Source organism: Larus michahellis, chromosome 7 (genome assembly GCF_964199755.1).
Source record: "Larus michahellis chromosome 7, bLarMic1.1, whole genome shotgun sequence".
NCBI lineage: Eukaryota > Metazoa > Chordata > Aves > Charadriiformes > Laridae > Larus > Larus michahellis.
The window spans coordinates 27,673,597-27,689,839 of record NC_133902.1 but is presented as its reverse complement, the minus strand read 5'-3'; the positions used below and the strand labels follow the sequence as shown (position 1 = coordinate 27,689,839).

The 16,243-nt window shown below is 44.3% G+C and overlaps 1 protein-coding gene across 2 annotated transcripts in view; it reads left to right on the top strand.

Moving 5' to 3' along the window:
* Window positions 1-16,243, top strand: part of SATB2 (SATB homeobox 2) — a 138,102-nt gene that overhangs the window by 84,615 nt on the left and 37,244 nt on the right. For both annotated transcript variants that reach the window (XM_074595313.1, XM_074595312.1), the window contains exon 8: window positions 11,764-11,976. In XM_074595313.1, coding sequence (XP_074451414.1) covers window positions 11,764-11,976 — 213 coding nt within the window. The remainder of the gene's footprint in view (window positions 1-11,763; window positions 11,977-16,243) is intronic.

Below are 16,243 nucleotides of genomic sequence, written 5' to 3'. Positions count from 1 at the left end.
ATATCAGACACATACATGATTTTATAGAAAAGTAAAGAAATTACCTACTTCTTGGCCCTCCATCATAAGTAATATGATGTACTATACAGTCCATGACCGTGATTCCAGAACAGGCAAGTCTTAAACATCCATAAAAGATCTGTTCATCTCACAGCTGTGTTTCATTAGTCTACAGTACCTTAATATAGAAGGCTAGGGGATCTTACATAGAGTGCATCATGTCCCTAGGAGCCATCACCGTAGCAAAAGAGTGTAGGTCCATATTTATGCTTCCCTGTCCTCAGCTTTTAACTCCAACTCAAATCAATCTCCCCTGGCATCAGAGGCTGTTTGAGGTATTAAGAAGGCAGTCAGCCTTGCGCTGCACAGTGGAAGATGGGGGATGTTCCCGCACACCCATGGTGGAGAAGCAAACCCTGTAAAAGGCACTTGAAGTGGAAGTTCAAGTCTGCTTTCACTCCCTTGCACTCCTCCTGCTGCCTCCAAGGATTCTCTTCTCGCGAGGTGCAGAGACATGGGCCTTTCTCTCTGGAAATGTTTGGGTTTGTTGCATTTCACAGGAAGTGCCAGCCTTAGAAACTGGAGGTCTGTTGTTTCTCATGGTGGTACCAAATAATAGATACCGTATGCCGGCCAGCTAATAATTGTATTAATCACTGCATTATGGGCCACTGCTTAATCTTTCTTCATGGTAGCTCTGTGGTGCACATTAGATTATAATTAAGTATAGCTTCATGAAATATGTACTGTGAGGCTTGTTTAGTAGATAAACTATTCTCTCATTTATTTTAAAGTCCAATGACCTACATACTCAATGCTGAAAACCCCCTTCTTACTAACATTATTTCTCCCCTGAGACCTTCCATCTGAGCAAATCTGGTAAATGAAGTAGAGGAAGCTTTGATCCAAACTAGGCTAAACCCATCGGAACAAATGGCTGACACATGTACGTATGTGTGTGTGAAGGGGGACGTGAGGAGGGTCAGAAGAAGGAGAGGTGCAATTGTACGGTTTGTGAAACATCCAAGTCTTCCTCTTAAAGTTGGAAATACATAGCTTAAGACAATATTTGCTTATATCTATGGCCATGTTGTCTGCATACATGAAAACAAAGCACTTCAAGCTCTGTGACAAACCCTTTGTGTTTCCTGGGGCACAGGGCTCCCCCTGAGGTCCCACTCTGAGATGGGACTGAACACCAGGCAGCTTCGTACCTGCTGGGCACACGGGAGAGCTGCACGGGGTGTTTGGCTAAAAGCTGGCCCAGGCTGTGTTAACCATGAAGAGGATTTCTTTCAAACAGAAAATTCCAAAGCAAACATTTTAAGATTCATTTGAAACTGGGTATGAAAAACCCTCAAAACGTGTATGACTGATTTTTAGTAAATGCCTTGGGCTAACTTCTGCACCTTCTTTTTATGTTATCTTTAGAGAGTCAATGTCACAATTTTAGTTCACCCTGCTGTGGAATCTAAATGCTTATTTATTCAGCAAACAGGACTGGTAGAGGAGAGTTCTTAGACCCACAGATACAATATAGTTATGGAAGGTGGTTTTAATGACACCATTTCCAGTGAGTAGGAAATTCTTACACAACCTTCAAAATATTTAAAATGGTTGTGCACACTACCATGTTTGTCTAAGCCAGTGTTGCCTATAACCTGCTTAGCAATCGTAAGAATGGTGTATGTTGGAAAAACACTTTCTTAGGCTTTATGTAGCCTTCCTTTCTCTTGTGAATGCCAGCAGCACTGCAGTTTTTAACTCCAGGTATGGTTTTCTCTTGTGGACTGCAGTGTGTTGCTATTCAAACTTCTCCAGAGGGTTGTATAGGCCAAGGAATGGAGCCGGGGCCATTCTGCCCTATTCTGGGAGCAACGTTGAGTCGGGTATGATGCAGGCAGAGAGGACAACATGTAAGGGATGTTTATATTCCTGACTCTACGCTTAGCTGGCCATCATTTCCCTCCTTCTAAGGTAACCAGGGGGACCACTGGCTCCTTACAGGGAACCGCTGTGACTAAGGCGGTTATCAGTATTGCTGGGGCAGGATGTCCATTTTCTTGCCCATGTAATTGCAAAGTTTGTAATTGTAAAGTTTGTGCCCAAGTTCTTCACGGCCAAAATCCTTGGCCTTGGCTCCCTTTTGCAGCTCTGCTGGCCTGTGACCCATAAGTTGGAAATTTGCAGGCTCCTTGATTTGAATGTGTTGTTTATTGACATAGTTGCCTTTGTTTGGACTGCTGCTATGAACTAATAGCTCGCTAATGGAAAGATAGGCATCCTTGTCTGGGTCTTAAAAACTGCGTGCAAGAGTGTGAGTGGGTTTGAATGGAGGGCAGAGAGCTGTATGAGGCCCATCAAACACTTGAGAGTTACATGGTCACACCTGATATCTTTGTTTTAAAATGGAGGGCATCTTCATAAAGCATGTTTACATGCAGCCAAGCTGTAAGCTGAAGTTGCTATTAAAAGTCATTAGTGGAAGCTTTGCTTTCTGTAACACTTTGGCACTTCTTGATTGTATAAAACCATTCAATCTTGAGAAGAAAACAAGGTAAAGTCTGATTAATAGCGCAAATCCACAGGAGGAGCGAAACTGTCAGAGGCAGAGCAGATGCACCTCGCACTTGAAATTGCCCTGTGTGCATTTGTAAAAGCAATCACAGCTTTGAAAAGGCCAGAGTGAAGGAAGTGCCTGTAAGACACAGGCTGCAGAGGGTGAGAAGGCTTTAACGTGCAGGGGGAGCAGCTCTCCCTTGTTGGTCTCCAACAGCGCAGTAAAATCAAAGGGGCTGTCAGGGCAGGCTGGAGTTCTCCCCAAATGCCTACCTGTCTGAAGCATGCATCTTCTTTGAATCAAGGCAGCTTCCATGTGTGGGCCAGCTAGAACACAGATGCAGGGAAGGTGACTAGCAACCTTTAAAAGCATGAACCGCTCTTCTGTTTGGCCAGCAGAGCTACCATGGAATGGGAGGCAGGACAAGGGGGCTGCTGGCCAAAGCTCCTACCAAGCCTATGGACTTCCATACGCACATGAATTTTGGCCATCCTCAGAGCAGAGTCGTTGTGTCATCTCCTCCTTGCACTATCACGTCTCCTAATAAAGCATTCGACTTGCAACCAAAAGGTTGTAATAACCAAAGCTTGCTTATTGCGGGTTGTAATGTATTGAGAAATGGGCAGGTGGTGATGGTTACAGAAGTAAGAGGACTATTTTAAAGCAAATGCATGAACATGCTCTCTCAGATTTACCTTGTCTTTCTCTGGAAAGCTTTTTTTAGCAAATCTGGAGGTGTGAAGTGATCTGTGCTCTTCAAAATCCTAGCTGGAAATAGGTCATTTGAATCCTGCTTTGCATAGGGAAAATGAATGTACTCTCCCTCCTCTACCTGCTTGCTGAGTGTCCCTCTTTGCTGCAGGCTCGTGGAGTTGCAGCCAGGACAGTTGGTCAGGCTGTTTCTAAGAGTCCAGAGAGTCTGAATCAACTGGATCAGTGAACTGCTCCACTCCTCCTCAGGAGTGCCTGGTGGACTGCACAGCCTATAGACTGAATGAGCGTTTCTGTTGATATCTTTCTTTTTTTTTAAAACATCTTTTTTTTTTGCCAATGTTTTGACATAATAGCCAAAACTAGTAAAATGTTTGGGCGAGTGGCCAGTGCTTGTTTTACTGAACAGCCTCAGAAACTGGAAATATCCGTGAACCTGAGGCTTTTTGCATGAAACAGTTGTGGTGCCAGATACAAAGAGAGCTGGGTAAAAACACTAGGCATGTTCAGGCTGCTTATAAATCTTTTCCCAAAGAACACTGCTCCCTTCCTCCTGTCCTGAGTAGCTCGGGTGACAGCATTGGTTTTCCAGCAGATAGGAAGGCAGCGCTTACCCAGTTCAGCTCCTGCCCTCTTAACTGGTTGCCTGACCGTGCCTCTTGGGATTAAAGGAGGTAAACAGCCCAGGGAGGAGGAAACTCTGCCAGCCTCAGATGTAGTGAAATGTATGATGAAATAAACGAAACTGATCCAACTTTTTCGAGGGATTCAGTCTCACCGTGGCTGCAGGAGCGGGTTGAGGCGTAGGGAAATGCAGGATCGATGCTGGATGGTGCCTCAGCTTCTGGTGCGACTGTGGGCAAGTCCTGGCTCCTGCAACGAGGAAGGGGGAAATAATGCTTCTGTGTCATGCAGAGGTGGCGTCAGTCAGTTATAGAGGGGTTGGCGGCTCTGAAAGCAGGAGCATCGTTGGTAAGGAAGCTCCAAAGAAAGGCTTTGGGGGCAGGCGAGGTGGGTGGTGGCTCCTCATTTATGTCTAATTCTGCTTGCTTTGGGAAAATTGCCCCAAACTGAAGTGGGATCAGAAAAGGGTCCTCTAAGAGGCTTTAAGGTTAGAAATATGGCTTGTTGAAATAACTAACTCTTCCACCTCTACTTGCTGGGGAGCCAAATCCTGGACAGAATTCCTTTTGCAAATGATTTTCCCTTTAACTTACGTGAGAGGAAGACAAGCAGCTTTAATTCTCTGCCTGGTATCTAGTGAGACAGTTGTGCTGCATTCATTGCTATGGTGTCTGCCCCATTGTGCACAGATTTTCAATTAGCAAGGGTTCTGGTTTTGGTTTTGGGGGGGATTTTTTGTTGTTTTTTTTTCCCCATAGAAAACTCTCTCTTATTGCATGAAACCCTTTCATGCTGCCTGCTTGTTTTATTCTTGTGTGTAATGTGGCACAAGCAGCGTTCTGTTGTACTCGCAGGAAAGAAGGCAGTCTGTAAGGGAAGTGCTTAATTTAATAAATTGCAGATTTTTGGTACATGGGATATTTGTTCCAACAGTGGGTTTTGCACTGCCCAAAATTTCAGTTTCAATTAACTTAATTGTATTCAATAGGCTGAATGAAAAGATCTTAAGTAGCATGTGAGTCAGGCTTTCAGAATGCGTGCTTGTAGGAGGCGGCTGCTGCCTGCTCAGCTGATGCACGGGAGTCCTGAGCCTTGGAAGCAAATGCACGGATATACAGTGTGCACGAGCTGTGTGTCTTGCTCATTTTCCAGCATATTTCAGTATAAAGGTTTGACATGCATGTCATATAAATGGTGGCACTTTGTGACTGCAGGTGGTCGGTCTTTCTCTGCCTCTTTTCCCCCATGCATCCACATTCAGCTCCACATGCGCATCCTGTCTTCCCTCATAAAAAGAGATACCATAATAAAAAAGAGGCTTTATTAAACTAATGCAATAAAGGCATTTTCTTTGAGGATTTAAACACTTCATTTTTAATAATAAAAATCAAATTGTCATTGTTGCACCCTGTATAAGTTTTATTCAAATCAGCCTCTAAATGCTTTGTGCCTAAGCAGCTCTCTCCTGAGATGTATGTATTTTAGCATTAGTTAAATGAGTTTAAGGACGAGGCTTATACTCTGGCTGTAGGCAGCGAATCTAGAGATCAGGAGATTTCTTATAAATGAGGGACTGATGTGATGCATTCAGCTACACTGACGGGCACTGGGAGGCAGCTGGTCTCCCATTCACACCAATGGAAAACCAGTCAAAGTCCTTTGAGTTCTGAAGTTCATATGAAGTGACACGAAAGTGGCACTGCATGTTTTGCCCACTGAGACAGAGGAGTTGGTCAGAAAACAGGGTACAAACACAGTTTTGCCCGATGGAAACTGCAACAAGATGGATATGAAGGTGCTTGGTTTGGCTAAGCACTCACAAATTTCCACTGATTATCTAAAGCAATTTAGCTCAGCAAAATTGGACTGGACACGTTGCCAGGATAAGCATTTCTAAGAGACTTCCAGCACTTCTGCTTTATATCCTACCTGGAATTAGGAAGAGCTGCAAGGGAAAGGAAACAGAGCAGTGAGCATTTGAAAATAAGCTTGATCTCTAAGAGGCCTGCAATTACTTCATATAGAGGTTCTTGTCGAGTGCGGTATGCTTAGAGGCAGAGACAAGTATTTTCCGAATTGTTGAATCATAGAATCTTCATGGTTGGAAGGGACCTTTGAGATCATCGAGTCCAACCAGACACACACAAAAAAACCCCCTACAATCTCTGTCACTAGAGCGTGCCCTGGAGTGCCAAATCTAGACGTTTCTTAAATACCTCTAGGGATGGTGACTCATCCACCTCCCTGGGCAGGCTGTTCCAGTGCCTGACCACTCTTTCAGTAAAGTAATTCTTCCTAATATCTAATCTAAACCTCCCCTGCCGCAACTTCAGACCATTTCCTCTGGTCCTGTCATTATTCGCTTGGGAGAAGAGGCCAACCCCCACCTCGAATGTATGTTATTCAGCCCAGAAGACAATAATGAAGGTGGCACCTGGCGTAAATGTAGAGAGAGGCAAAGAGATGCCATGGTAAAAGCCTGCCTTGACGTGAGAAAAACACAGCAGGTGGAGGAGCTTCATTTCCTGGGAGGGTTATGAGAAGTTGGTGCTTCTGCTGCAGAGCTTCCCGCGCTGATCTGTCTCCTCTAGCTTTCAGTTGCAAGTAGCAAACAATTTTAAATATAAACTGTCATTTTTAGCCTGGCAAAATCAAGTTTGTTGTTGTATGCTGAAGGTACGATTTCAGTGTAGTTCAGTAGGAATGAGTAGCTAACCAGGGGTTTCCTGAGTGCTGCCTTGCGTGCTAGAAATAGGCGTTGCGTGCTGAACTAAGATGCTGAAAGGGGACAGGTTTATATGACTGATCTTTAAGATTCAGATGTTGAATTTGAATAAATCCCTCCATTTTCTGATCCTGATCAGAGTCCCTTCTATACCTGATGGGAAGCAGAATAGCTTTTCTATTGAGACGGTCAGTTGCAAGTACTGGGTGTAACGTACGTGGAGCTTTAAGTACTACAGAAGCAATATTTTTCTAGTATTTCAGCATTTTCTCTGTTGCTCTTGGCAATAGCTGAAGAGGCACAAATAAACCGAAAGTATGAAAAAAGTGTTTATGCTTTTTTAGTCCTTCATATATATAATCTCCTTATACAGAATATAAAAACTGAGGTTTAGCACATTAGTTGGGTTTATTTAAGTTTTTGCCTTGGCCAGTGTTTCGATTGTCCAAAGCCTGTTTTGAACTTTCCTAACCTTAGTGCCTGGTAGACACATTGCTTAGGTCTGTGTGAGGGGGAGCACAGCTCCCATCCAAGTCATCGGACTTGACGCGTGTGAGGTCCTGGCCCATGCTTGCAAGTCTTCTGCTGCCTGATGGCCCTCATCCTCCTCTGTCCCCAGGACATCGGTGTCTGGGCTGCACTCCAGCATGACCCAGCACTCCCATCCACATTGCTTTTGAAAAGCTCTGGTTGCAAAGCTGTCCTGCATTTGGTCACTGGTAGTGCAGTCTGCTGTCCCACTGAGATCTCATGTACACCCTTGCCAGGCCTGAGCCAAAGCCCTTTGGGAAGAAGGCAAAACAGCCTCACTTGCCTTTTGTGGGCTTTGGTCAAGCCTTTGCATTGGCCTCAAAGGCTGGTCAGTTGGTCCTTCAGATGTAGGAATCATTTTGAAGAAGATTCACTCTACATTGTACTGCATCGTCTTTCAGAAGTTGCTAAAAAAAAAGATTTCTTGCCCATAATGTTTGGGTTGTTTGTCCTGGAAGTCCTGTAGTTAATAAAAATAAAAGAAATGAGTTCACAAACGGGGTTTCATGGAATGAGTGCAAAGCAAACCCCCACGACAGTGACTTTGCTGGCTGGAAGGACTACATTCCAGCTAGTTTGAAAAAACACTGTCAAAATTAATCCTACCTTAAATAGATCCAGTGACTTTTTTGTTTTGATTGGACGTGTCCTCCCTTCTCCACCACTGGTATTATTTTTTTAAAGTCAATTATGGATCCAGTGTGTAATTTTAAAAATGGTGCAAGTTCCAAGGGTAAGCCAAACTGTGCTTGTGCAGAGTCCTCGTCTCAGGGTGAGCGCACGCCTCGTTTGCGAGCACAGCCTGTGTGAACGTTAAACTTTTCATCAGTTGCCTCTTCAGCAACTGGTTTTAAAATGATGCACAGGAGTGGAAAAGCAAAGATATTATCAAGCTCTGTGTCCTAAAATGTATCCTGAGAGCTGTGTTCAGTGTAGAAGATCTATTTGGCTCTTTAAAATCATTTTGAGACTTTCTAGTCCCTGAAGGTCTTCTTTTAGGTTTGCAGAGTTGGTTACTCTGCAAACTGCCAATTTTATTTTATTATTTTTTTTAATATGTGAGATGTAAGGAAGTTGGAATGAGCTTATTTAGCCAATGGAATTTTATAACAAATGTACAAATGCTGCGGGTTTCCCTCCCTCACCCCCTCCAGCAGAAACATAATTTGCAGAAATGAAAACAGTCCCTGGCTGGCTTTAGGGTTTTCTCAAAAATAGAAACAGTAGGGTTTGTCTGGCAGGGCCAGTTTCCTCACCACACACCTGGTGTATATCACTTTAAAAAATACATTATGCCTCATTAAATTACAATTAAATGAAATCATGATCATTTGTTTTTCTGGAAGGAAGATGTTTTGCATATTGAAAGCCTAATTTGTTGCAGGTGACAAAAAGGCTGAACAGATTATTTAATATCACTTTATTTTTTATAACGTTGCTCACTGGTTAGTTTGTGTATACTTCAGTAGCTCAGAATTATATTATTGTAAACGTTATTGCTCTCAAGATACTTTATTTTATTGTCCTCCCCTATCACTCAGCTATCTAGCCACTGTTGTTTGCCAGCGTTGTTTATCTTCAGTTGCAGGAGGACATGAGATTTTTCCCTCTGAGCCAGTTTTCCTATTATTTCTCCTGCTGTTTACATGGTTCCTAAGCTGCCAAAGCCCTTGGAGGAGCTGCAGAAAAACCCCTTTTGCAACCAGGTTTTCTACCTGGGAGGCTGGAGCAGGGCATGGGGGAGCAGGGCTCGGCGAGGGGCTGCCTCCGTCGCAGCGCTGGGTGAAGGAGCCGGTCGCTCTCCCTGGAGCAGGTGCCTGCATGAGGAGGTGAGGCTGTACAGCCGGGTGGTTGAGCGGCGATGCAAAATACTGCTACGCCCTTGTAGCAGAGGTAGGACCCTCGTAGAAGCACGAGGTGTAGGCTAGAGTTCAAAACCACTGAATCTACCTCATGATAAGCTGTTTCTGGTGATGAATCAGAGCCTTCAAACACGAGTTGTTATCTCAGGCAGTGAGATAGCTGTTAGTGCCATGACCAAGCCACTTGTACCATTAAGCCTCTGATTTACATAGGGAGTCAGTGACTGGACTGCAAAGTAATTGCTGGCATGCTTTCACATATGTTTCTGCTCTCCATTTTTGAAATTGAACCATAAATTTAGCCAGGCTAAGACGGAGGGGAGAAAAAGCTGTCTTAGAGTCAGCTCCAGTAGCTTTCAGGTACCTTTCTTTCAACCTAAACCTATTAATTTTTGAAGCTGATCTTTTCTTTTAAAAAAAGAAGTTATGTATCCTTTAAAAGACACAGGAAATTAAGAATTTAGAGAATCTGTGGAACCAATGTTTAATTTATTTACTGCATTTGGAGAATTTTCCAGTGACTTCAAGAGAAAATTATAATAGGGACTTGCTGTATCGATCTTAGGATCGTTCAAGTCATGGCTTCAGGATTCTTTAATATCCTTTTTCAGTTATTTTCCCTTGACCTGTGAGCCTGGCAAACTTTGGAAAGCTTTTCAAAATGTGCCTAGCTTTTCTGAGGGGTGGTAAACCCTGAGGAGGAGGCCAAGTATGAGCATGCAGTTGTGTGGAAGTTGCAGAGCATAGCAGAGGCCAGCCCAGCACTGCACCTTCTTCACACTTTTTCCCAGTGCAGACCTTTTTCACCAGCCGGCTTCTCTCTCCGATCCCATTTCTGACCAGAGGGTCCCACCATGGCTTCATTCCCAGCTCCGGTCTTTCTGGTAACTACTCTGATAATTGCAGGAAAATGTAATTGGGAATCTCGTAGCTTGATTATGTAGATGAGGAGCTGAGAAGACAGACCTGTGTGCAGCCTACCTTCAGGCTGTGTGTGGAGCTTCCTTTTAGCACTTCTGGTGTAAGCGCTGCTGAAATAGAGCTGCTGAAACAGAGCTTTCACGTATGTGTTTCAATGTGTGCGTGTGTAATAGCAGATAGCAGATAAATGCAGATGCAGATATGTCATTTGCTGGTCTGTTGGTTTTGTCAGGAAGTCTGGTAGATAAGATCAATATATACTAAAAATGTTGGCATTTGGTTAAATGGTCAACTGTAGTAGCAGTGGCAAGGCTTTTTGGAGGAAACTCTCTGATATGGAAGAAAATAAATTAATAAATGTTACAGGGTTTTGACTGCGTGGTTGTTTTCTAGTAACATTTTTCTTACAAGAAAGGCGTAAGCCTTGCCTGTACTTGCAAGGCAGCTTGCCTCGGTCGTGGCTGTAAAGTACCTGCGAAACGCTCATGTCAGCAGCGACAGCTGGGTGGTGTCTGGGAACACTGTGGTGTCCCTTCCACCCAGTTGCTGAAGGTTGCTCCTCTGATGGCAGCAGGTCGAGGTGAACCCTCTGAGCTCCAACCAGGGTTTCACACGACTCCTGTGGCCGGCATTCCTGGCAGCACCAGTGCAGGGAGCCTCTGGGTCGTGGCAGGCGGGAAGCAGGAAGGGAGTCGGAGTGCTCCGGGAAACATATTGGCAGAATAGCCTTTTAAAATAACGTGCCTCTGACCCCCATTTCTTATGGTATGTTATAAGTAGTCTCCATGGGCAGAAATGATCCCTGTCTGCTTCTTTGGACACCGGTACGTTTAAACATCTGTAGTTCAGAAAATTGCCATTACTGCTTTTTGTGGTGAAATACCCATTTGTGATGTGTCAGGTGCGAGGGGGTGCCTGGGGGGAGCTGGTGGCACACGCTGTGTCCTGATCGTTTCTGTAGGCCCTGATCCAGGCTTGTGCCTTGTGCCTTTAACTTCTAGGTAATCTGTGGAACTGTTGAGTGCATGCAGTTATGCATAAAATTAATCCCATCATTAGATTTAAGCCTCTTTTAATGACATTTTCATCTTTCCAACTCTTTTTTTTTTTTCCCTTCCTTTTTTTTGGAAGTGCTGTGCTGGTTACCTCCTGGAATAATGGGTTTTGTAAAAACTACATGAATATGGTGTTCATTCATGGTTGCAATGTAAAGTCTGTGGTATTTTAAAATGTGGCATGAAAGAATGGGTTAAATCCCTAAAGCGAGATTCTAAGGCTTTATTATTGCTCCATTTTTCTCCTCTCAGAAATGTCTGTCCAAACCAAAATGAACGGACTATAACATCAAAACCCAGCCAAACGTTTTTCTTTATAAACCTCCTGCACTATTTAAATGTCGAAACTAAATTTACCAACCTTGGCAGATTTGTCAAAGATGAACAGGATTGCCAAGTGTTCCCAGCTTCAAGTGGAGAGAGAGAGAGAGAGAAAGAGAGATATCGAGAGAGATCTAACAGCTCCTAAAATATTTGCAGCAAGCACCTGGCGGTAACTGCAATTTCTTCTACCCAGTGCACCTACCTTCCTATCCAGCATCTCCATACTCAGAAGCTTATTACAGTGCCAGAATAGGACAGTTCCAAAATAAATCCCAGCCCCCAGAAGACAAACACTTTCCTACAAAATATCCCCTCTGGGAGAGCCCATGAGATTCTGATGTAGGTTCTCAGTATTGCAACCCAGCTGGTTACACTAAACAAATTTAAAAAAAAAAGAAAAACCAACACATGACTGGGCTTTTTTTTTTTTTTTTTTTTTTTTTGAACCAGGGCTTGTTGTCAGAGATCCTGCGTAAAGAAGAAGACCCTAGGACAGCTTCCCAGTCTCTCCTGGTAAACTTAAGGGCAATGCAGAATTTCCTCAACTTGCCTGACTCTGAGCGGGATCGTATCTATCAGGACGAGAGAGAGAGAAGTATGAACCCCAACGTGAGCATGGTGTCTTCAGCTGCCAGCAGCCCAAGCTCCTCCAGAACCCCCCAGGTAAGATGTGATCCCTTGTTACCTGTTTGTTGCGTGGATCAGTCCAGGGAAGCAGTTCCTCTCCGCCCTTCCCGTGTCTGTTGCTCCCCTCACCCAGATGAGTTGTGGAAATCCTTTTGTAAGGTTTTGGAGTGGCTGTTAAGAGATGTTTAGTGGATTTCAGCAAGACATTGTGATGGTGATTCTAGCTTTAATCAATAACATAAAAGCAAAAAAGCATGTAACATTAGCGCCTGAAAGAGTGCACGTGGGCATTACATACAGGCTGTTGATATATGTCCACTAAATGACTATTATAGAATATATTACAGAAAGATAGTGGGTATAACTTTTTATCTGTGTCAGTTGCATTCTGCAGAACACAGAGGAAATTTCTGGGCTTGTGAAGAGGTATATGTATGTTGCGATAAAAAGCGTGTAGTGATCAGAGGTCTACAGTGAATTAGATAGACATTGCTAGAAATCAGTGCGCTCCGTGTTATGCATAGGAAATCACAGTCCTTGAGTTAAATGGTTACATGAGTAATTATTTAAAGTACAGAAAGTAGAGATGGGCAGGGTGCTGGGAAGGAAGATGATGCTTTACAGCTCCAAAGCAGCTGTCATCTCATTGACTTCACTGCACGTGTTTATTAACGTGCTGTTGCCACCCACTTCCCTGGTAGGTTGTTCCTTTGCACTAGGAAAGAGCATCCACATACTACACCGTACTAGTCATCCCCCCTTTTATCAGACTGCTTGCAGTCCCAGACGTATACTCTGAAAAAGCGAGGGTGCTTTGCACAGAGGTGATTAACTCCTGTCATGACATTTGCCTAACTTGAGTTTGAAATTTCTAACTGTGCAGACATGACGGCTCAGTTCTAATACTTCTCTTGATCTTTAGTAAATGGGCCCGTATATCCCTTCTTCTTCGGGGCTTTCACAGTCCTGTAGTCTGCAAGGTCTCGGTCTGTGTTAGCCATGCTTGTAACAGTATTACTGAGCATTTCTCATACTGAATTCTGTGGCCGCAGCTACTAAAAATAGGTAAGTACTCGGGGGGGGGAGGGTAGTTTTATGTGCGAACTGATCATCCTTAAGGGAAGTGTGTTGATATCGTAGAAACTGTTGAGCTTGTTCAGTTTAACCCTGGTGTTTGGGTGCACTTCACCACAATACATGATGTAAAGAACTGTTTGCCCTGAAACCAAGCATATCCTGCCAACACAAGTTTGATGCTGAATTTTTATTACATGGGAAATTCATTGCATAACTCTTATCTTTTTTAGTTACCTTTCAGTGAAAATGAATTTATAAAGGGAACTATTTTAATGTTTAAGGAGTGTATCCACTTTCTGCATTTATATTTATTCATGAAAGAATTAGCTTATTGCTACTTACATTTATTGCAATAGATTTCGCAACTAAAATCAAATAACAGAAGGAAATTGAGAGGTTAGATGCAATCCAGCAAGAATAAAAATTGGATCTGTTGCCCCATCTCATTCCTCTGTCGAAATATGACATTCTAGCCACAGCTAGAACATGATTTAAAATAATGGAAATTTTGCCTGCCTTTTTAAGAGATAAGCTTTGCTAGAAAACCATTTTCTGGAAGTAGAAAGCAGCCCCTCCTTGCCTTATTTTGACTTGAAGACTCCAGTAGAATATTGTGAGGTTTTTAATCAGCAAAAGCGACACACAAAGGTTTGTGTACCCAGTGCTCGCCTTGTGCCCGCCGGATAACATTTCCCAGCCCTCTGAGGGCCAGCACCAGTCAGCACAGGTGCTGTTTTGACAACTTGGACACCTCTGCAAATGAGGCTGCTTCCCAGCTCCCGGGCAGGCGGCACGGCTACTGTGCTTCCCCATATGCCCGGTATTAGTTCTGACGAGACAAATGCCATCCTCACGTGCAGCGCAGTGATTCCCGGCAGCCTTGCCTCCCCAGGCAGGTACGTTACCTACCCAGGAGCGGGGTGCTTTGGGGCGGCAGCGGTAGGAGCTGTAGCGTCCTGTTGGGAATTGCGTTTGGGTGCTGGAGAAGTTGATGGAATGGCATTTGGAAACGTGGTTTCCATAGATACCGATCTCCTGCGGCAATGCTTCTGGGAATGATGCTTGAGTTCACCGGGTAGGAGGTGAGCGCTGGCACATGATACCTGTGGAAGTGTTGGTGTCGGGGCACGCAGAGCAACCCGGGTCAGTTCTCGGAGCCAGCCCCTCGCCCGCCTCATGGGTGTCCCCTGCTCAGGACCTGCCCCAAGGTGAGAACGGCAGATTGATCCAGCAGATGGGTGTCAGAGCTGTGGGGAAGAGGCTCTGAGTGAGCTCTTAGAGGTAATTGCGTGCACGTGGAAGACCAGCAGCAACGGCTGGGTTTCAGTGCTCTGGCACTGTGGTTGCAAGCACTTCTTTTTCTTTTTTGCCCACTGTTTGCAACGAGACATTTAAATAACAGCAAAATTCTTGTTAATCTCAAGACCAGTTTTGAATCTAGGCCTCTAACATAAAATACTTTATTTCAGTCACTGTAATATTTTGGTTTGGTACTTGCCCTACCTATTTCGGTGATTAAATAAAAAACGGCACAGCTTTCAAGGTGTGTAGGGCAGGCTTGTTTCTGACGTGTGGCTGTGGAACTAGCACTGTAGGAGACTCATGCAGGATGGATCTGTATTTTAAATCTTTCTTTTACACACTAATTTTGTTCTTCCCAGGATCTCAGGCCTCCATAATGGCCTTTGAGGCCATGGTGACCTTGGCTGCTGCGCTAGCCAAACGCACCAGAGGCTGGGAAGGGTTTTTTTTATACCCATCAAAGCACTGCAAGGCCTTTGGTAAAATTAAGCTCCATTAAATGAGTCCTGACAGACTTGGACAGTCCTCTGCCTTCCCATGATCTCTTTGTTATTTTCTTATGTTTCCCACAATTGCCCTAACTCTCATCTATCTGTGGACGCTGAATTTCAGAGCGTGGTGTCTCTGTCAGTCTATCCTTCGGGCTGTACCCAGCACGTGCTCATGGCCTGTGAATGGTGGTGGGTTTAGCACTGGCCTCCAAGGACATGGGTGGCTCTGGTCTGCCCCAGCTGCCGTCCAGATGCCCCCCCTGAATGTGGGGTCTAGCCTTAGCAGAAGCAGGAAAATCTTAGGCTCTTTCTACGTGGTCCTGCCCATGTAGAACAGGCAGGGAACAAGCCCAGAGGAGTGCCTGCTGAGCTTGGGGGTAGGAAGGGGAGAAGACAGATGTTGGTTAAAGCTTTATCTGGAAGCGGTAGGAAGAGTGATTAGTCTAGATTGTTGTCTTGATTGGATTTTGGCTCCATTATTAATGTGGCCTTTGGTACAAAAAAGACGTTAGGGAGAGGAAGATTTGGAGGACGGCAGCAAAACAGAAGGAGAAGTTCAGAAGGTTTGGTTTTGCCTAGTTAACCTTCCCATTAACAAATAGGCATTTGGGCATGTCTGCCTAGTTAAAAATTAACGTTAGATGTACTCTAGCAGGCTTCAACTCTGGCGCAAAAACAGGAGCCAGCTGAAAAGGTTTATAATTGGGCCAAATATCTGAATGTCACCAGGGTTTATGGGAGGTTTGGATCTATTGGGAAGTGCGAGCTTTGCCACCTAGGTTGTTTTGTTTCCTAAGACCTTTACATCTCAAAAGAAAACAGAGGTTTTATATCAGTAACCTACGTATTTCCCTTAAACGGTGTAAGGGGTACAGTGATCAGCCCTGGTATCTCTTCTCCGAGCTCAGGAAAGCAAACGAGATCTGTCTCTCCAAGGGGCTGTTCGTGCTGGAAGCGCTCAGCGAGCATCGCACCGCCCTCGCTCCCTCGCCTGCCAGTACGTTCTGGGGACCGCCACGGACGAGGGGTTTTAAAATAAAAGTCTTGTAGCAGCCTGCTGAACTGTATTGATAGAAGCCGTGGAGGGGTAGTCCAGCCCGGGGAAAGTACTGGCAGCATCCGTTATTGTCCTTCATTTGTCACAGAAGCTGATGGGAAATCATTCAATTAAAAGGAGTGCAGCGGAATACACAAAATCTCAATATGAGTTTAGGAGAATGAGGGCAGCACATCAAAGGCATGCCAAAGCCCAGCTTTATGAAATGATTTATTTTTTTTTTTTTTCATTTCCACTGATTTCCTAGGTGAAATTAGGTGACTGTCTGGCTAGCATAATGATGATAAAGCTGGGAAACCATACATACTCAAATGACATACGTATAGTTTTAATAAAGGATGAGGGAGACTTGAGGGAGTGCATTAAATTGAGTAAT